A 23,389-nucleotide genomic window follows, 5' to 3' on the forward strand; every position below is an offset into this window, starting at 1 on the left:
TGGAGAGGTTTCATACAAAAATATATTTCAATTCATACCACATTAATGTATTTTTTTTGTAAATTCACAATTTTAACAAGATTACACATAATTTAAACTGCCTGGGTCCTATATTCTGTTCCTTATAGCGAGTATAATTCCCACTACCACACAACCATCATACTCCTGCAACAGTGTGTGTATTATCCTGATACTTAATAGTCCTCCAAGTTTGAGGGCTCAAATTTCTGCCATTGAAACTTGAAGTAGCCCTATTGTCAAAATCTTCTCATCTTTGCATTTTCAGCTCTCAAACATCTCAAAGTACATGTAGCTAGTTAACCTGTCTACAAAAGTTATGGAGATAGTAGGTTGGACCTTATCAGTGCTTGTTTAAAATAAGCCAAATAACTATTTCGTCATTACGCAGATTAGGTAGAAAAGAACAGAAACACCAAATTATTTTTGGTCTAACTCTCCATAAGAAGGCAATTAATTTCTGGGGTTTACATGGTGTATTTTTTCTAAGACAGGGACTATGGGTACAGTAAAATGAAAGTGTTATACTAAATAGTTGTCCTGTGGTGGTCCCGATGGACATAGAATACCCAACCTATACGTACATACACTCAGAAATGATCCCCCTACACCTTAGGGATAGTCCTATCTATACATTAGAGATGCACTGCAGTGATTCTACCAGGATCAAATATCTATGCAGTATATATGCCATGTTAAATATCTCATTGACCATCTACAGATCTACAGATATGTTGCTAAGAACTTGAGACGTATGATAATTTATAATTGTCAGCATTTTTCTTACTGTAACTTGTGACCTTACTGGATGATATGGATATAGGTCGTTTGGGATGAGTTTTGAAATTTTATCGACACCTGTGTATTATATAAACATCCAGATATCGTCAAATGTTTACGGACTGGAACTCCTAGTTAACTCCTCTGTTCAAATTTGTTTTTATAAAAGGTTTAACTTATCCCATACGTAAAGATAGTAATAATCAATGCCCAGTTCCTTCACAGTATAGCAAGTATTACATACCTGGTACAGATAACAACTGTCAAAACCTGGAACAGGAAGTGCATGGAGTTATAGGACCTGTTGAAATCATATCTCACTCACTCAAAACAGTGTACTTACATATTTTACCTATAAGATGTTCATGTGTAACAAGAGTTATATTGTATTTTACTATTTGATCAAATGTAAACACCATTCAAAGTTTCAAACAACTGGATTTTACTTCAGAAAACAGCAATAGAAGATTTTTTATGGTAAGTATTCAATCTCCATCAGGTGTTTTTTTATTCAAAAAGCTAGCTGAGCTCTCTGTTATTTCTTTTTAGAGACATATGGAAACTTTTAAGGCCATGGACACATGTATGTTTTTTGTTAAAATTGAGAACTTTTGTAAGTAACTTAAATTTTTGGTCCAGTACAGACTAAAAGAAGACAGAGTACATTTGATCAATCCAGCTATATATATATATGGTACATGTATATTCATATAATGAAATACACTGGCAAGTTACAAGTACAGTATTGCTGCTTGAAGTTCTGTCATTACATTAGGTTTAAGCAAAATACTGAATGGAAGTCAACAATTCAGATGGTCCACATCTAGATAAAATGTCACAACATTTCCATCTCGACTAGTAGGTGTTCTGATTCTGACATGGTATAATCCTGAGGGTATTCACTGACAGATTATTGAAATCAGTCAAAACGGGTGTAAAGGCATAAAAAAAACTTACCTGTGAAAGTGTAAATTTCCGCGTGTAGAAATGATTGCATTGTAACTCTTTAAACTGGCCGACTTCGCGTGTAGAAATGTTTGCATTGCAACTCTTTAAACTTCGCGTGTAGAAATGTTTGCATTGCAACTCTTTAAACTTCGCGCGTAGAAATGTTTGCATTGTAACTCTTTAAACTGGCCGACTTCGCGTGTAGAAATGTTTGAATTGTAACTCTTTAAACTTCGCGCGTAGAAATGTTTGTATTGCAACTCTTTAAACTTCGCGCGTAGAAATGTTTGCATTGCAACTCTTTAAACTTCGCGTGTAGAAATGTTTGCATTGTAACTCTTTAAGCTTTGCATGTAGAAATGTTTGCATTGTAACTCTTTAAACTGGCCGACTTCGCGTGTAGAAATGTTTGAATTGTAACTCTTTAAACTTCGCGCGTAGAAATGTCTGCATTGCAACTCTTTAAACTTCGCGCGTAGAAATGTTTGCATTGCAACTCTTTAAACTTCGCGCGTAGAAATGTTTGCATTGCAACTCTTTAAACTTCGCGCGTAGAAATGTTTGCATTGTAACTCTTTAAACTGGCCGACTTCGCGTGTAGAAATGTTTGCATTGTAACTCTTTAAGCTTTGCATGTAGAAATGTTTGCATTGTAACTCTTTAAATTTTGCGTGTAGAAATGTTTGCATTGTAACTCTTTAAGCTTTGCATGTAGAAATGTTTGCATTGTAACTCTTTAAACTTCATGTGTAGAAATGTTTGCATTGTAACTCTTTAAACTTCGCGTGCAGAAATGTTTGCATTGTAACTCTTTAAACTTTGCATGTAGAAATGTTTGCATTGTAACTCTTTAAACTTTGCGTGTAGAAATGTTTGCATTGTAACTCTTTGCGTGTAGAAATTTTTGCATTGTAACTCTTTAAACTTCGCGCGTAGAAATGTTTGCATTGTAACTCTTTAAACTTCGCGTGTAGAAATGTTTGCATTGCAACTTTTAAACTGTTTGACTCTGAATGGTCAGTAATTGATATCCTCTCATGTGTATTGCGTGTGGATATCTTTATGTTAATTTACTCAATGTAAGAAGCATGAGCATTTCCACATCCTGAAAACTTTCCATTTTTACAGTAGCTGAGAACAGATATAGTGAGGTTTGATACCAGATTACTCATAAACGTGGTGGACAACTTGTAATATCAGATGGGAAATTTATCTGTATGTTTATATTATAAGGGACCAAATTAAAAATATTTGGTCTTTCGTAGTCTTTAATCTCATTTTCTTGAGCTAATTCACCAAAAATTATGACCACAAAACATTTCTGCTATAAATACAGTAGTTTTAGATGTCACCATGACATCAATCAGAATCTGATAAAACGATGATAACATCTTCATCAATGGATGAAGCCACCTGCTGGACAGTGTCCCGGGGTAAAGAGCTGGAAAGTGTGTCCATGTTATCCTCATCGGCCAGGTCAATGACCATCTTGCCCTTATTCAGTGGTTTGAGAGACATATTTTTACGCGAGTTCCTGAACATGATGGATCGCTGTACGGGGTACGGACTAGGAGGGTTTGACGAATCAAAATCCTCCGAAAAACCATCATTGTTGTCATCATCTGACTGATTGGATGGTTCGTCTTTTACATGTGCAGTATTTTTGTCTACGCCATTTTCAATAGGCCAGTTGAGATGTCGCCTGGCTCTTTGCTTGTGACTGATTGCAGGAGCGACCGAGTTCCCCTCTCTGTCCTCCCCAGTACAACTGTCACCGGCTATTGATTGTACGTTGGATATTTTGAGTGTACATTGATTGGAATCGGACAATGAAAAGTGACTTGTTCCAGAGTTGGACAGATTGGAAAAGATTTGCACCTTAGGCAACACAGGCATACAATCCATATAGTCATCTATACTAACGAGAGTCCCTGATTTCTTGTTTGTGGATGAAGGTAGATGAATACTGGTGTCACTGCCAGTAGGAGAGCCTGGAGGGGAGTTCACCACGTACGGTGATACTGGTCTGGGTGAGCCGTCTGAACACAGGGAGCTGGAGGATGAAGGCAGCTTTGGTGAGATAGATGGGCTTTCCTTTCTGGACACTTGTGGAGAGCAAGGGGATGAAAGTGGGGATGCTGCCATCTTGTCTTTACATAAGCGTTTCTGGACTGAGGCTGACATATGTGGAGAAGACACCTCCCTGGTAGTTTTTGATGAAGGTGAGAAAAGTCCATCATCCGATAGGAACGACACTGATGAAGAGCTGCCATCTGCTGCTGTTTTGATTGGTGATGTTGAAACCTCATCCTCCTCCTCATCCTCAGCATCATCATTGAGAACTGAAATGTTAAATGTGACATGATTAGGGAATTTCCATTTGCCAATCTGAAGTGCCCTGTTTACAAACACATAGATAGCACTGTGACCTTAGCCTTGTTGCTATAATCTTGAGCTTTTGACATACAATGTACCAGGAATGCATTTCATAACTTGGGTCCGAGTTTAGTGATGTCATGAGAAGAACACATCAACATATTAACAATTATAACTAAAACTGCATAATTCTCTATTTATGATATTCCTGTTAGTAGAAATATTACAAGAATTTATGAAACTAAGAAAAAAAAGTGAAGTTTTAAGCCAAAAAACTGAAATGATGTAAACATTTGAGCACCAACGACACTGAAAATACTCCAGAGCTACCACTGACGACACTGGAAACACTCCAGAGCTATAGCTACCACTGACGACACTGGAAATACTCCAGAGCTATAGCTAGTACTGACAACACCAGAAATACTCCAGAGCTAGTACTGACGACATTGGAAACACTCCAGAGCTAGTACTGACGACACCGGAAATACTCCAGAGCTAGTACTGACAACACCAGAAATACTCCAGAGCTAGTATTGACGACACTGGAAACACTCCAGAGCTAGTACTGACGACACCGGAAATACTCTAGAGCTAGTATTGACGACACTGGAAATACACCAGAGCTAGTACTGACAACATTAGAAAAACTCCAGAGCTAGTACTGACGACACTGGAAATACTCCAGAGCTAGTATTGACGACACTGGAAATACTCCAGAGCTACTACTGATAACACCAGAAATACTCCAGAGCTAGTACTGATGACACTAGAAAACCTCCAGAGCTAGTACTGACAACACCAGAAATACTCCAGAGCTAGTACTGACGACATTGGAAATACTCCAGAGCTAGTACCGGCGACACCGGAAATACTCCAGAGCTAGTACTCAGCTGACGACACAGGAAATACTCCAGAGCTAGTATTGACGACACTGGAAATACTCCAGAGCTACTACTGATAACACCAGAAATACTCCAGAGCTAGTACTGATGACACTAGAAAACCTCCAGAGCTAGTACTGACAACACCAGAAATACTCCAGAGCTAGTACTGATGACACCAGAAATACTCCAGAGCTAGTAACGACACTGAAAATACTCCAGAGCTAGTACTGACGACATTGGGAATACTTCAGAGCTAGTACTGACGACCCCAGAAACACTCCAGAGCTAGTACTGACAACCCCAGAAATACTCCAGAGCTAGTACTGACGACACTGGAAACCCTCCAGAGCTAGTACTGACGACACCAGAAATACTCCAGAGCTAGTACTGATGACACCAGAAACACTCCAGAGCTAGTACTGACGACACTGGAAACACTCCAGAGCTAGTACTGACGACACCAGAAATACTCCAGAGCTAGTACTGATGACACCAGAAACACTCCAGAGCTAGTCCTGACGACACTGGAAACACTCCAGAGCTAGTACTGACGACACCGGAAATACTCCAGAGCTAGTACTGACAACCCCAGAAAAACTCCAGAGCTAGTACTGACGACCCCAGAAACACTCCAGAGCTAGTACTGACAACCCCAGAAACACTCCAGAGCTAGTACTGACGACACCGGAAATACTCCAGAGCTAGTACTGACGACACCGGAAATACTCTAGAGCTAGTAACGACGACACTGGAAACACTCCAGAGCTAGTACTGACGACACCAGAAGTACTCCAGAGCTAGTACTGACAACCCCAGAAATACTCCAGAGCTAGTACTGACGACACTGGAAATACTCCAGAGCTAGTACTGACGACATTGGAAATACTCCAGAGCTATTAATGACGACACTGGAAACGCTCAAGAGCTAGTACTGACGACCCAGGAAACACTCTAGAGCTAGTGCTGACAACCCCAGAAACACTCCAGAGCTAGTACTGACGACACCGGAAATACTTCAGAGCTAGTACGGACGACACCGGAAATACTCTAGAGCTAGTAACGACGACACTGGAAACACTCCAGAGGTACTACTGATAACACCAGAAATACTCCAGAGCTACTCCAGAGCTAGTACTGACGACACCAGAAGTACTAGTACTCCAGAGCTAGTACTGACGACACCAGAAATACTCCAGAGCTAGTACTGATAACACCAGAAATACTCCAGAGCAACTCCAGAGCTAGTACTGACGACACCTGGATTACTAAGCTCTAATAAATATTCATAGGACAGTGAAAGGCAAATCACAAGCTTGATAGACAACATTTGGCTAACTGAAGACAAAAAAGGTAAGCACGCACACATGCAAACTATTTAGTAACTGCTGCCCCTAAACACAGATCCTCAAACAAATAATCGTAACCATATTCTGAACACAGGAGTCCCTCAAAAATCTCTCGTCTACATAAACATAATCTGCATTAACAACCCCCACCCTACACAGGAGTCTCTCAAAAATCTGCACCCACCCCTCCTTCAAACACAGAAGTCCCCTTATAAAGGTCCCTTCTATATACATGTACATTCCTATCGACATATCACATAAGTTTCCTGATCTCTCCTGTAAATATGACCCCTACAACAAAAGCACTCCCTGAACAATATCTACTATACATATACCACTCCTACTATAACACAGGCGTCACCTGAATGGTCCTCTCTTAAATCTATACTTATAACCCAGGAGTCGCCTGAATGGTCCTCTCTTAAATCTATACTTATAACCCAGGAGTCGCCTGAATGGTCCTCTCTTAAATCTATACTTATAACCCAGGAGTCGCCTGAATGGTCCTCTCTTAAATCTATACTTATAACCCAGGAGTCGCCTGAATGGTCCTCTCTTAAATCTATACTTATAACCCAGGAGTCGCCTGAATGGTCCTCTCTTAAATCTATACTTATAACCCAGGAGTCGCCTGAATGGTCCTCTCTTAAATCTATACTTATAACCCAGGAGTCGCCTGAATGGTCCTCTCTTAAATCTATACTTATAACCCAGGAGTCGCCTGAATGGTCCTCTCTTAAATCTATACTTATAACCCAGGAGTCGCCTGAATGGTCCTCTCTTAAATCTATACTTATAACCCAGGAGTCGCCTGAATGGTCCTCTCTTAAATCTATACTTATAACCCAGGAGTCGCCTGAATGGTCCTCTCTTAAATCTATACTTATAACCCAGGAGTCGCCAACACAATCCTCTCATGATAGCCTCTACATATTCACAGTTCCCATACAACAAGAATCACCAAGACAGACCTAGATGGTCTTATTTTTACAGATTTCCCCACAACAACACAGTCCTGTAGAAGCCCCTCCATTCACCCTATATTCCCCTCCATAACACACCACTCCTCTCAATCGTACTTCATTTACATACGTCCCCACAGGACACACCAGTTCGGGATCCCCAGACAGTAAATCACATACATAGATCTGCAAACAACAATCTGTCTCCAGGGCATATCCTAGTTCCCCAAACAACACACCTGTGTACCTCAGACAGTACTTCCTCTAATTGCCCAGGCACAACATCTGTCTCCAGGGCTAGACAACTTACATCTGTAATCTGGTGCCAGCTTTATCAGGTTGTAGGGGGTGGTCTGTGGCTACAACAACAGGCCCATGGTGCTTCTTTTGCTCACCTGCTTTTTCGTATTTGACCTCTGGCAAGAGAAATCATAATATGGAAAAGCTGAGGAGCAGATGCTGCACCATGACAGAGACTCATTGGTAGCACCAACAACTAAAATGGGCACCAACTTAATGTCAACATTTAAAGCAAATATGGACACCACTTTACAGACTACAGTGCCAATATATACAGCCATAGGATATAACAGTGGCAACAATTACAGCAAACATGGACACAACAGGAGCAAAATTTACAGCAAACATGGAAAGCAAACATGGACACAAACTAGAGACCTACTAATATCATCTACTGTATACCAGGAAACTCTCGCCCAGTAAAATATCCACCTTTCACTGGTAAAATCATTTTTTGCTTTCACATTTAATACATATATAGAGTCAAGTGTGTACTAATATTTGTTGTCATGATAAATTCACCCTTATTGCAGAGGGCAAAAAAACTTAAGTGAACTTTTCTTGGTATACAGTATTACTGGTTATAGCAAAACAAATAGAAGCTAGCACAGACAATATTGACATTTTTGAGCCATTCAAAGCATCTACATTTTTGTACTCATAAAAAAATCAGATCATGCTTGGATGCAAATTATTAAAGGTTGTTGGTCCTTTTCTGGTTATAAATTTGACCATTGGTAGTATTAAATATATGTGAACAAGAGGCCCAAAGGACCTGTTTCACCTGTGATGATAGGTTTTGTCAAGGCTTTGAACTATCTACAGTAAAACTCATTCTAAATTTTGCATAGCTGTAATATATATTGATAGACATGACCAATATTAGAATGAAAACTAATAATCAAATATGTATTATTCACTCAGATCCAAAGGAGGTCATCAATATCTTGCACTTTGAATTCACCAATAAAAGTAAAAGGACAGCCATGGGTTTTTAGAAGACTTTTTGTCTTATTTATTAATATAGCCCTGGAGGAACTTTGTCAAAAATTTCAAGTAAAAAAATGAGCTGGAAATAATCAAAATTTCAAATAAGCACATGAAATTTTGTCAAGGAAATCGCAGGACAATTTTTACTAAGTAGAAGTCAAAATACTTTAGTCAATCAATCAGACACATCAGTAGCCATCTACGATTTTGAATGGACCTGAAAAAAATATCAACCAATCACGACTCTAGAGTACAGTAACCAATCACAACACTACAGTACAGCAACCAATCACAACACTAGAGTACAGTAACCAATCACAACACTAAAGTACAGTAACCAATCACAAAACTACAGTACAGCAACCAATCACCACACTAGAGTACAGTAACCAATCACAACGCTAAAGTACAGTAACCAATCACAATACTGAAGTACAGTAACCAATCACAACACTAAAGTACAGTAACCAATCACAACACTAAAGTACAGTAACTAATTACAACAATAGTGTACAGTAACCAATCACAACACTAAAGTACAGTAACCAATCACAACACTGAAGTACAGTAACCAATCACAACACTACAGTACAGCAACCAATCACAACACTACAGTACACCAACCAATCACAACACTACAGTACAGTAACCAATCACAACACTAAAGTACAGCAACCAATCACAACACTAAAGTACAGTAACCAATCACAACACTACAGTACAGCAACCAATCACAACACTGAAGTACAGTAAACAATTACAACACTAAAGTACAGTAACCAATCGCAACACTAAAGTACGGTAACCAATCACAACACTACAGTACAGCAACCAATCACAACACTGAAGTACAGTAACTAATCACAACACTAAAGTACAGTAACCAATCGCAACACTAAAGTATGGGAACCAATCACAACACTAAAGTACAGTAACCAATTACAACACTAAAGTACAGTAACCAATCACAACACTACAGTACAGTAACCAACCACAACACTACAGTACAGTAACCAATCACAACACTACAGTACAGTAACCAATCACAACACTTAACTACAGCAACCAATCACAACACTAAAGTACAGTAACAAATCACAACACTACAGTACAGTAAACAATCACAACACTTAACTACAGCAACCAATGACAACACTAAAGTACAGCAACCTATCCCAACACTAATGTACAGAGACTAATCACAACACTAAAGTACAGTAACCAATCACAACACTGAAGTACAGTTACCAATCACAACACTTAAGTACAGTAACCAATCACAATACTACAGTACAGTAACCAATCACAACACTTAACTACAGCAACCAATCACAACTCTAAAGTACAGCAACCTATCACAACACTAATGTACAGAGACTAATCACAACCCTAAAGTACAGTAACCAATCACAACACTAAAGTACAGTTACCAATCACAACACTAAAGTACAGTAACCAATCGCAACACTAAAGTATGGTAACCAATCACAACACTAAAGTACAGTAACCAATCATAACACTAAAGTACAGCAACATATCACAACACTAATGTACAGAGACTAATCACAACACTACAGTACAGTAACCAATCATAACACTAAAGTACAGCAACCTATCACAACACTTATGTACAGAGACTAATCACAACACTAAAGTACAGTAACCAATCACAACACTACAGTACAGCAACCAATCGCAACACTTAACTACAGCAACCAATCACAACACCCAAGTACAGCAACCTATCACAACACTAATGTACAGAGACTAATCACAACACTACAGTACAGTAACCAAACACAACACTAAAGTACAGTAACCAATCACAACACTACAGTACAGTAGCCAACCACAACACTACAGTACAGTAACAAACCACAACACTACAGTACAGTAACAAATCAGTACAGTAACCAATCACAACACTAAAGTACACCAACCTATCACAACACTAATGTACAGAGACTAATCACAACACTACAGTACAGTAACCAAACACAACACTAAAGTACAGTAACCAATCACACCACTAAAGTACAGTAACCAATCACAACACTAAAGTACAGTACCAATCACAACACTACAGTACAGTAACAAACCACAACACTACAGTACAGTAACAAATCAGTACAGTAACCAATCACAACACTAAAGTACACCAACCTATCACAACACTAATGTACAGAGACTAATCACAACACTACAGTACAGTAACCAAACACAACACTAAAGTACAGTAACCAATCACAACACTACAGTACAGTAACAAACCACAACACTACAGTACAGTAACAAATCAGTACAGTAACCAATCACAACACTAAAGTACAGTAACCAATCACAACACTACAGTACAGTAACCAATCACAACACTAAAGTACAGTTACCAATCACAACACTTAAGTACAGTAACCAATCACAACACTACAGTACAGTAACCAATCGCAACACTTAACTACAGCAACCAATCACAACACTAAAGTACAGCAACCTATCACAACACTAATGTACAGAGACTAATCACAACACTACAGTACAGTAACCAATCACAACACTAAAGTACAGTAACCAATCACAACACTAATGTACAGAGANCAGTACAGCAAACAATCACAACACTAATGTTCAGTAACCAATCACAACACTAAAGTACAGCAACTAATTGCGTAGCTGAATTGAGTCATTTCAGTACATATATAACAACTATCGTACATACAAATGTACGTTTCCAGCATCAATCGACATCGATTTTATGGACAACTCATAAACATTTTACACCTTTGTGTGCATACGTTTCATTGGTCATTTGTCTGTTGAAGGTGACAGTGTACATATCATACTAGCCATCGAAACGTCGCATATAAAATTGTATTGGTTGTGTAAAAAGCACTTCTCATTGTAATACTGATCAAGTTGGTTGGGTTAATGGAATTTGTACTTAGACTAGTATACTTAGAAACTACATGTTGTACTCTGACTCAATAGTGGAATGTTTAATTAGTTTCTAGCCCTATAATGTTCCTGTAACAGTTTTAGGAAAGTCTTTTAGTGTACCTGTTTAGGACAGACAGTCAGATAGACAAGGACATTCTCAAACTTTCTCAATAGCAATAATGATTAATGACAATGGCCTTTTATCTTCTGACCTCAAGAACAATCACATATATTCTCTATGCAGAAAGTTGAGTACTGCGTAACTTAGGACATGCAAATTGATCTCAACTGATAGAAGTCCCCCAGTTGATCTGATGTACACCGCCAGACATATACAATCTAACCTGTGTATGTAACTGTAAGGCTATCAGAGACAAGCACACTTAAAACATGTCTGAGTTAACACTGACCTTCAGTAGCAACATATCCACCCCTAACAGTCCTAACACAATCCCAGTAAGTACAATTTATCACTGTGTATGTGGACAACTACTGGAAAAACAGATATCACAAACCCCATACGATATCATTCTATTACAACTCAAGTTGTATATTGCATATAAAGTACACTTTAATTTTCTTAACAAGAATACTCATGGAATGTAAGGCATTTATAGAAGTTGAACTCCCTATAACTATTTCTATTATTCACCTGTTCATAGTTTGTTTTGTCAAAATCTGTTCTTATTTAATAGAGCATGGACAAAAACAGCTAACCAGGATAGCCTCATTCAATAATAAAATTAACGATAACTACAGGAAACCTATGAATTAGTCACAGCTATGTATTCAGATATGGCATTCTTAAATCAGACTTAATCTTCTGATATAAACATTGCTTTTTTACACTTAATGACAAAATGCATTTTTTGTGAAAAGTTCAGACAACCTGCCAACACTGTACCATTGCCTAAAATGAAATGTTGAGTAAAATTAATTGTGAATTTAATCAACCAAATGTATGGTAGTTTTCATTTTCATTTCTGTGTGAACAGTTTCAACTTTCTCATTTAAAAAATCATACTTTCTATCATTTCAGGAACGTCGTCCTTTTCAGTCGATTCCATTTCCTCTTTGTCCTCTTCCTCCTCCTCTTCATCCTCAGACTTTTTGTCCTCATCCTCCTTTTCCTCAGGAGCTTCCTCCTGCCACTTACAGAATTTCTCCAAGACCTATCAAAATATATGATTGTATTTCTGTTTATATCTGGTTTCAACCCACAACATTGCTAGTATCACAATCTCTGTTACCAGACACAAAACACAACATTGATATGGCTTATTTCAGCCTGCAAAATTCACTGTGTTAGCCGGGAGTTAAATGTTACTTACGTCATAAAGTTTTCCTTTTCCAATTTTTCTGTTGTCATCGAGCCTCTTCTTAAGTTCAGGGTCTCTTAAAGCCGGGTCTTCCCTCAATCTAACATTAAGTAAAGGTGCATTTAATTCCCATATCTCCACTAGACTATTACATCGTTAGTGACATGTCATACTACTGTTACTGTTCTACACACTTATTGCCTGTATTGTTCACCTGAATATCACTGCAAAATATTGCTATCAAATAAAACGTTTCATACATTTCCAAATTTTGCCTCTGCCTCTTAGCATTGAGGGGACAACACCCTTCCATTATACCACATTGGTATCACTGGTCCCAAGGATGGCATATATATCAAATTTTGGTACTATCAATTGTTCAGTAGGAGTAAGCTTTTGAATACTTAAAAGTCAATATTGCCTTATTTTGGGTCAAGCCCTCATGCAAGCACTACAACCTTTCTTTAGTTTCTTTAGTTTTTAAATATGAGTCATGATTAAGGTAGTTTTTCACATCACTGGGAAAGGGGGATAAGTGAATCCTTTCCCTATTGTTACTAAAAGACGGCGGGTTGGTGGGTATAGTGTTTTTTTACCTTAATTTCATAACAGCCTATTCCTTTATAAATTGGAAAATACAGCATTATTTTTATTGAAATTGGGAACATATGCCTCATCTTTTTTGTCATTTTGGGAAAATAAGACAAAAACAATCGCTATATATACAGAGCCCTGTTTTCAGCATTAGATTAAAGTGCAGAGGGCTAGTCAAATTACACGGTACACGAAAGAAAGCTTTGTATAATATACCCCTGTTCATCTGGGAGATGCCCTGGGGATGTCTTCCTGAGGTCACGGATTCTCCGTTCCTGTAGTTTTTCCCCAATGTCTTGGAATGCCTCCCTCGCCAGTCTGTCTACAGCTGGGCCACTGTCATAATGCAATCATATTTTAAGACATATCATCCATTTTTTGTGTATCTGATATCACAAGAATAACAGATTGAGTTCATTTTTCTTTTTCTACCATGTATTATAAGAGGAATAAGAAAATCTGCTGTAATTTTCACTAACAACTATTGACATGCTCACCTCAATCCTAGCTTTTTCTGTTTGCTGGTGTCTCTGATGACTTTCTGGACATCATGGAAATCAGGAAATATCTTGTGCTTGTTAATAAATTTTTCCAACTTTCTGTTCACTTCTGGATACCTTGTACCTACAGTATATATATAAACCTTGTACCAACAGTATATATATGAACAATGTACCTATAGTATATATATAAACCTTGTACCTACAGTATATATAAACCTTGTACCTACAGTATATATAAACCTTGTACCTACAGTATATATATACCTTGTACCTACAGTATATATATAAACCGTGTACCTACAGTATATATAAACCTTGTACCTACAGTATATATATTAACAATGTACCTATAGTATATATATAAACCTTGTACCTACAGTATATATATAAACAATGTCCCTATAGTATATATATAAACCTTGTACCTACAGTATATATAAAACTTGTACCTACAGTATATATAAACCTTGTACCTAAAGTATATATATACCTTGTACCTACAGTATATATATAAACCGTGTACTTACAGTATATATAAACCTTGTACCTACAGTATATATATAAACAATGTACCTATAGTATATATATAAACCTTGTACCTACATAGTATATAAATACCTTGTACCTACAGTATATTATATATAAACCTTGTACCTACAGTATATATATAAACAATGTACCTATAGTATATATATAAACCTTGTACCTACAGTATATATAAACCTTGTACCTACAGTATATATATACCTTGTACCTACAGTATATATATAAACAATGTACCTACAGTATATATAAACCTTGTACCTACAGTATATATATAAACAATGTACCTATAGTATATATATAAACCTTGTACCTACATAGTATATAAATACCTTGTACCTACAGTATATTATATATAAACCTTGTACCTACAGTATATATATAAACAATGTACCTATAGTATATATATAAACCTTGTACCTACAGTATATATAAACCTTGTACCTACAGTATATATATACCTTGTACCTACAGTATATATATAAACCGTGTACCTACAGTATATATAAACCTTGTACCTACAGTATATATAAACCTTGTACCTACAGTATATATATACCTTGTACCTACAGTATATATAAACCTTGTACCTACAGTATATATATAAACAATGTACCTATAGTATATATATAAACCTTGTACCTACAGTATATATAAACCTTGTACCTACAGTATATATATACCTTGTACCTACAGTATATATATACCTTGTACCTACAGTATATATATACCTTGTACCTACAGTATATATATAAACCGTGTACCTACAGTATATATAAACCTTGTACCTACAGTATATATAAACCTTGTACCTACAGTATATATATAAACAATGTACCTATAGTATATATATAAACCTTGTACCTACAGTATATATATAAACAATGTACCTACAGTATATATATAAACCTTGTACCTACAGTATATATATAAACAATGTACCTATAGTATATATATAAACCTTGTACCTACAGTATATATATAAACCTTGTACCTACAGTATATATATATACCTTGTACCTACAGTATATATAATATACCTTGTATATATAAACCTTGTACCTACAGTATATATATACCTTGTACCTACAGTATATATAAACCTTGTACCTACAGTATATATATAAACCTTGTACCTACAGTATATATTTAAACCTTGTACCTACAGTATATATAAACCTTGTACCTACAGTATATATAAACCTTGTACCTACAGTATATATATATTTACCTTGTATATATAAAACTTGTACCTACAGTATATATATACCTTGTACCTACAGTATATATAAACCTTGTACCTACAATATATATATATACCTTGTACCTACAGTATATATATAAACCTTGTACCTACAGTATATATATAAACCTTGTACCTACAGTATATATATACCTTGTTTATATAAACCATGTACCTTCAGTAAATATGAACCTTGTACCTCATTTTACCAAGTCTGATAAAACATTATGTTTTTATTTTCCTAATATCAAAACAGGTATATGTTCCCAAAACTCCTACTCAATTCCTATTCCCTTAAAATTTGGAACATACCCTTGTAGAAGAAGCGTCTCTCCACTGGGCGACCTGTATTGGACTCTGCACCCTTCAGCTCACACAGCTTCTTCCACACCTTGACAAACTTGTGTTGATAGCGGTCCTCCTGTATGTAGGCTGAATCTTCTTCTCCTAGAGCATCCAATGACAGATCTGCGTTCTTCAGCTCTTCTATCTTGTTACGAATGTCCTGTTAAACACAAATTGAACCTCTGAGTTTAGCTCATTTATTTTTTAATTTAATCAACTTCTGATATGCAATCAATTATTTCATGGTTTCTCATTTTTAAAGTTTCATTATTGTATGTTTGGGATATAAATTAAAAGATACATTTTACATAACTTTTTAGATAATTTGAATCCGCTGACTGATCATGCCTTAATACACTGTACATAAACCTTGTAATGTACCACTAACCTCCAGTAACTTTTCTAGCCGACGTATCTGTCGCTGGGACCCCTTTGAGACGGGCACTGCTGTATCTGTGGAGGACTGCTGTGCCAGTGCTGACTCGGACTGAGTGCCTTTATCACTCTCAGTGGGATCAGTTTCCTCCTCGTCTACTTGTTGAGCTTCTGAGAATTTTTTGCTGGTTTCCGTACATTCTGCTCCCTGATTTTTAATTTGTTTAGCTTCAACACGTATTTTTCCCTTTGCCATATCTTCTCCTACAGATTCAGAGATCTCATTCGTACTTGTCTCATTTGTAAGTTCCACACAAATTTCTTCTTTACCGTTTTCTTTCTCTGCGTCTTTTAATTTTAAAGAATTTTTATTTTTGTTATTATCAGGGTCTTCAACTGTCAAGATTTTTGGGCTAACAATCGGAATGTTTTGCTTTTGTAATTCGTTTAAATCATTGATATCTTTTTCTTCAGTACGTTTTTTTAATCCTAAATCATCTTCATCATCATCGTCGTCATCATCATCAATGGTGATGCAATCATTCTCCAGGACAGTAGCAGATATTTTAGGGGAGGTAACAAAATCTCCATTTCCATCTGAATTTCCTTTTAACTTGTCTACATCTTCCATCTCCTCCTGTGTATCGTCCACATTTTCTACCACCATACATATATCTCCATCTATGTCTAGAGTGAGCGATACTTGGTTCACAAAATTCTTCGTGTCAGACGTTTCCTGATTTGCCTCCTGGTCCATTGGTCTCCCATTCACTAAAGGTCCTGGTTTACTAGGACTCCCTCCAGTTTTGGTCCCAGTTGCCTCAACAGTCTTGTTAGGATGCTGTACATTTAACACATCATTTTCGATGACTGCCTCAACAGTCTTGTTAGGATGTTGTAACACATCATTTTCGATGACTGCCTCAACAGTCTTGTTAGGATGTTGTAACACATCATTTTCGATGACTGCCTCAACATTCTTGTTAGGATGTTGAAGGACATCTTTTTCTTTCTCACAAAGTTTATCGAGAAGTGTTGTATTTTGTGTCTGATGTTTCAGAGATAGCTTATTCAATCTGTTCGGTTTTTGAAGGACCTTGTTTTCACAGAGTAGTGAATTGTTTTCTGCCTCGCTGCAGTCTGTATCTTGGTCAGTGGAATTGTCTCGTAAAGATTTCGGACTTGGTGCCTCTGATACATCAGAACCACTTTCTCGACGTTTACGCTTCTTGTCCACATTTTTTTCTGCCTTATTTGTTTTCAATTCATTTAAGAAATCTCTGAGATGAACAAATACTCTACTATTGTCACTGTCAATCTTTGCTTGTGTAATTTGTAAAAATTCCTGAAATTTACTTGAAGTTCTGTATGACTTGGAACACTCTTCATATCGCTTTTGTATCAAAATCGACAGATCTGGTGTCTTTTTTATGAAGTCTTGAATATCATTCAAAAACTGCAAAGCACAACAAACAAACAGGTTAATCATCACAGAGAGAAGACATAATTTTGAACTATCACTGCACAGCCATACCTTGAATATTTTATTTTCCATAACTATTAATAAGCTGAATGTGAAAGCCCTCCAGTCACCTAAAAGGGCAATTTGAATCAAGAGAAATTGACCTATATAATATATATATGTAAACCAGAATGTCTTAATAAAATCTAGAGATACAAGTGATTTTTTTTGTATGTTACATTAACATTAAAAGAGGTTTTCATATATTGTTATTTAAATCCACTTTGCATGTCTGTTAATTAAACATAACCTATGAATATTAAAATTTCAAAAGCCTGACATTTTTACTAAAAACAACCAAAAAAACAGCCCTTGTATCAAATAGTTGAAGCAAAAACGATTCACTTTTATTGCACCCTAAATTACATTGTGATGATCGGGAAATTATTTGATGATAGAGGTTTGAACTACACATTAAATATCAACTATTAACATCCATGGCTATTGAGTAATTCAAATTGAATTCAGTTGAATGATCCAAAATACTTACTGCATTGAAGGCTGCTTCAGTCATCTTTTCTGCCACAATAACATTTCCTAATGTAGCTGTTTTCCTTTCAAATTCTGAAATAAAATTAAATAGTTTCAGTACAAAAGGAAATAGTACCTGCCAAATTCTTAGCAATGACATGAAGATCACAAATTGTTAACAAACAAGTCTTCTCTGTTAATTGCACGTCATTTCAGTATGTAAACTTTTCCAAATTAAGCTGTAATGGCTGTTAAAGGCTATAATCATATTCATTGTATACACTAGTGTTGTCTTAGGAGTATCTAACATCTCCAATGCTGAGCTACATGTATGCAGCGCAAACATGGGTGCTTAAAAACTACAAAAAGCTATGCAATTTATTGAGGTCATCTGCAGGTTGACCTGCAAAAATGCAGTCGACATCGCTGGAATGAAAAAACAACATAAATGAAAGGTTCTTCCCCTGGGGCTTTATTTATAAACAAGGTAATGAAAGTAGTTTATTTATATGCATATTTTGATTTAAATATTACAGAAACCATGATTGTATAGGACACATTACCATGATGTAACATTTATTGTTCTAATCAATTAATTTTTGTAATATATTAATGTATTTTATAATATTGTAGCAAAACTGGACTAGACGGATGAACCATCACCGACAACAAAGTATAGCAAGGTTTTCAGTATCTGTCTAGTTTGGAGATCCTGGGTTCAAATCTCAGTCTGGCCATGTAATGTTCCTCTCCCATGATAATGTTACCAACCCTTGTTTCAAGTACATATTGTATGCTTGGCAATCAGATAATTGAACATTGGTAGTAAATACTATTGTCTTTGAGGATGAAGATTTAGAAAAGAGAGAGAGAATCGAACAGGTTGATGCTTCTGCAATATGTGGCAGTTTCGCATGTGACAGGACTGACACATTTAAAATAAGTTTTGTAGGTTAAAAACAGGATAAAAGAAGCTTTAAGGGTTTCAGAGCTTCGTCACCCTGGCCTTGAAGGCCGAGAGTGTGGCTGCATCTGTGATGTCTGGTGGTAGGGCGTTCCGGTCACGTACAGTTCTGGGAAAGAAAGACATCTTTCATGAATCAGTCCTGCAGGTAATGAGTTGGAAGGATCTGGTGTTGGTGTGTCTGGCAAGTCGTCTTGGTGGTACGTCACCGTAGCAATCTGTTTCTTTACTGATGGCAACCATACCTCTGCCAATCTTGTATAACATCACTAGTCTAGCTTCCTTCCTCCTTTCTTGTAGTGGTTTCCACCCGAGCATATGAAGCATATCAGAGACGCTGGGCACGTTACGATGACGATATATATCCTGCGATATATTATACTGTGATATAACGAATTCCAAAGAAAGCATTCCCAATCGTAACTATTCAGGTCAGACAATGGTAGTTTCCAATATTTATACGAACAGTTGATATCCTGATGTGTTCATATTAGGGACTGAACAGAAAGCTGACAGAACATTGTCATCTGAAAATTTATACGTTGTACAAGATAAATGGTAACTCAACGTAGAAGACTTATTTGATACGTTATGCAGGTATGAAAATATTTCTTACTGAATTTCCTAGATCTCAAATATCGCCATACACATACCAATTCCAGTTTTAGTTGAGATAATAGTATGCTACATATGTACTTCTTTAGTTGGCTTGGCGGTGAAACGTACAGGAAGTTGGTAGAGTCGGTAAAAAAATGTACGAAATTTATTTTAAAACGAATATATTTTTTATATTATCTCATTTGTAAAAACAAAATCAAGCTCATTTTTTAACGTTTTCATATAAAATATGAGAGTGTTTTATTATTAAAAAATAACACAAGTTTAACTGCTTTTGCATGTTTAAATGTTCCGTTTCATTCTTATGGTTGTTACAATATTCGTAAAAATGGCGGCCGCCATCGAGAGCACAGGACGATCGTCGTCAGAGGTTTGCATTTTGTCTTCATGATGATTACACAATCAGTCATTGGTTTTAACATCGTTATTTAAAACATAGTTATATTTCATTAGTTCCAACAAAGTAACAATTGACACACAAATAGTGACAGTAAAATCACATTCATTCCAATGCAGTTTAGGCCTACATGAGCAACAGAGTTACGTCCCCGTCGCCTTGCAATTGGGCCCGGGCTACAGTAATTCTACTATGTGTTAATATGAAAAAGGCGAGACCTAAACAGCGGGCACACAAACACATGAAATAACTGTTTCCTACATAATTTAACAGTTACATTTTATGTTCTGTCAGTAGAGTGAACATCCAGTCCTCACATAATTTAATGGATGTATCATCATCATCATCTTCCATGAAGTGACAGATCTCCTTGATGGAGTGCAATTGTGACTGTGAGAGGTTCCTAGAGGTGGCAGTTAAAAACTTTTTTATGGTATTTTCGTATATGATAAAACTATTTACAAAAAGTATACATGAAGTTAGTATAGAGGAAAAGGGTTGAAGCCTGCAATTGGTGATTTAAATTAATTTAGATCAGGCGATTGGGCGATGTCTGTGGGTATAGAGTTCCAGGTGATGATAGTACGTGGAAAAAATGAATATTTGTATTGATTTGATGCGGTTGTGATCTGATGAAATTTGTGAGCGCAGGCCCTTTGTTCTCCTGTCCCCTTGAGTAAGGTACTCGGCTGTTGATAGAATAGCGATGTGCCCGTTAACGATCTTGTACATCATGGTTAGCCTGGATTTTGCTCTACTTTGTGCTAAAGATTCTCAATTTAGTGATTGGATCATGGTTGTCACACAGCCGGGATCTCTAGACCTGTAGTCGTTGTGTACATATCGAGCAGCTCGACGTTGGACTGACTCTAGCTGCAATAACGTAGTTTACTGACGACGGGAGATTTTTTTTATATATATTGCGTCGTCAGAGCTTCAAGGCGGTCCTATGCCAACTCAAGGAGCAAAAACATAAGCGTTAATCTGTAAGTAAGAAATCATATAATTCAAGTGATTCATTGTGCAACGTATAGTTGTTCTTAATGGGCACTTTGTTTTTTGTGACATTTATAATGCAGCATTTACTGGCATTGAAGTTCATTTGCCATTTGTCCTCCCATGCCTGTAGATTGTCAAGATCGGTTTGTAGAGCCTTGCAGTCATCAGGTGTTTTGATGTCTGTGTAGAGGAGACAGTCATCTGCAAATAGCTTGATCTTACATTCACTGAATCTACGATGTCATTAATATAGACTAGAAATAACAGAGGACCAATCACTGTCCCCTGGGGCACCCTAGATAGTACAGGGGCCGTCTCGGACTTAACACCATTTAGTAAAACAAGCTGATCATGAGATTGTAAAAATGATCTTATCCAGGAGAGGGTGTTGTTTCTTATACCATTAGAGTTAAGCTTGGTCAGGAGTCGTTCAAGGGTGACTTTATCAAACACTTTAGAAGTCTAGTCATCAGTTTCCTCGCGTTATGTATTTTCATGCAGCCATTTTATCAAGCTATATCTCGTAACTACGTGATCTGCTGGACACAACACAAGGATATTTTAGACGTTTGGTCATCGTCTGTAAACTGACACGAAAATTACCGGAAGTTCGTCCAGAAAACATTAGAATTAATCACTGATTAAAAAAACCACCCATAAATATGCAGTTTTGCTAAATCATCAGTAAATGCACTTTTTATCTTGCTCAAAATGAACCCATACCTGAAAAAACTGTGATATATTTCATTCATGAACCAGTCTTTTTTGTAGTCTGACAACCGTGCCAAAATGTCGTATGCAAATCTCGCTGATATAAAATAACAGATTCTATATACCGTAAAAACCCATGTAATTTGCGCACCTGTGTAATTTGCGCAGGCACTTTTTGAGGCTGAAAATCGGGGAAAAAGCCTCTACTCGAATATTTTGCGCACCCAAAAATTCAGAAAAAAAAGATGTTCATGCTCCGAAAATCGATCTCTGAAATATTTTTTTAAAATATATTTCTGATGTTTATTTTTTCATTGATGTAAAATGATATTAAAAACCAAGAAGAAACTACGTAAAATGTTTATTTTGTTGTTTGTTTTCTTTGAATTATCTAATTACACATACCACACACGTGTGCACAAATCGGCATATTCATCAATTAATTTTAGCTACATTTTACATAAAACGTTTACTACGCTTACAAAAACATACCAATTAATTAGTGTTAATGTGTTGTAACAGCTGGTGCATATATCCTGATGAATGACATACATTAACACCTTTTAATTAATGAACTTGGACTGTGTTGGACTAGAAAATTATTAGTGAATTATGGATTGTGTGTGCCAAAACGTAAGTGTTAAAGTGAAATTGTATATCATTTTAAGAATAATTTTCTCACATAAACTCAGATAACAACACATTATGTATTTACTGTATTTTTTATTAATGTTTGACATTGAATAAATTTGTTGATCGTCATTTGTCTTAGAGTTCCGTGTGCCAAGGGAGATAATCCAAAATGGCGGTCTCCCAGAATCGTCGATCTTTTCCTGAAAAAAACTTGAAATTTTCTACACCTGTGTATTTTACGCACCCCCCACTTTGGGTATTAGAATTCTGAAAAAAAAGTGCGCAAATTACATGGGTTTTTACGGTATATACAATTGGTGCCAAACTAAGGGCATCCTTGTTTTACAGAATGTGACAGGTTAAAGAAATTGGACATATGACCATTTGTTAGAATACAGCTTTTGGAATATTTGTAGGTCATGTTAATGTACTCTATCATTGTTTTTCCAAAATTAAATTTCCTTAAACTGTTCTCTAGCCAGCTCCATTCTACTCTATCAAACGCTTTCTGTTGATCTAGAAAAAATTGTATTCTTCCCTTCTTTTCTATATCAGTATATTCAATAATATCGGACAGCAATCGTATAGATTCCTCAATATTTCTACCTTTA

At 36.5% G+C, this 23,389-nt stretch overlaps 2 protein-coding genes across 2 annotated transcripts in view; one reads left to right on the forward strand and one right to left on the reverse strand.

Annotated features, from left to right (window-relative positions):
- Nucleotides 1-2,175: 2,175 nt before the first annotated feature.
- LOC110457869 (histone-lysine N-methyltransferase, H3 lysine-79 specific-like) lies at nucleotides 2,176-20,140 on the reverse strand. The gene is made up of 9 exons (XM_021509317.1): nucleotides 20,037-20,140; nucleotides 18,476-18,549; nucleotides 16,477-17,919; nucleotides 16,056-16,248; nucleotides 13,952-14,078; nucleotides 13,671-13,790; nucleotides 12,873-12,960; nucleotides 12,566-12,713; nucleotides 2,176-4,088 (listed from the first exon to the last, which is right to left on the reverse strand). The coding sequence occupies exons 2-9, from the start codon at nucleotides 18,497-18,499 to the stop codon at nucleotides 3,106-3,108; spliced, it is 3,126 nt and encodes a 1,041-aa protein (XP_021364992.1). The 5' UTR covers nucleotides 18,500-18,549; nucleotides 20,037-20,140; the 3' UTR covers nucleotides 2,176-3,105.
- Nucleotides 20,141-20,358: 218 nt separating this feature from the next.
- The window catches only part of LOC110457866 (integrator complex subunit 5-like), a 41,208-nt gene continuing 38,177 nt past the window's right edge, over nucleotides 20,359-23,389 (forward strand). Inside the window, exon 1 of the mRNA XM_021509315.1 lies at nucleotides 20,359-20,408. Coding sequence (XP_021364990.1) covers nucleotides 20,367-20,408 — 42 coding nt within the window. The 5' untranslated portion in view covers nucleotides 20,359-20,366. The remainder of the gene's footprint in view (nucleotides 20,409-23,389) is intronic.

Source organism: Mizuhopecten yessoensis, unplaced genomic scaffold, assembly GCF_002113885.1.
Source record: "Mizuhopecten yessoensis strain PY_sf001 unplaced genomic scaffold, ASM211388v2 scaffold9355, whole genome shotgun sequence".
In the NCBI taxonomy this organism is placed as follows: domain Eukaryota; kingdom Metazoa; phylum Mollusca; class Bivalvia; order Pectinida; family Pectinidae; genus Mizuhopecten; species Mizuhopecten yessoensis.

Coding starts and splice junctions, on each gene's coding strand:
- LOC110457869 (XM_021509317.1), bottom strand. CDS start 18,499: ATGACTGAAGCAGCCTTCAATGCA. Junction 12,714..12,872: donor GAAAAGGAAAACTTTATGAC/GTAAGTAACATT, acceptor ATATTTTGATAG/GTCTTGGAGAAATTCTGTAA. Junction 4,089..12,565: donor CGTTCCTGAAATGATAGAAA/GTATGATTTTTT, acceptor TTAACATTTCAG/TTCTCAATGATGATGCTGAG.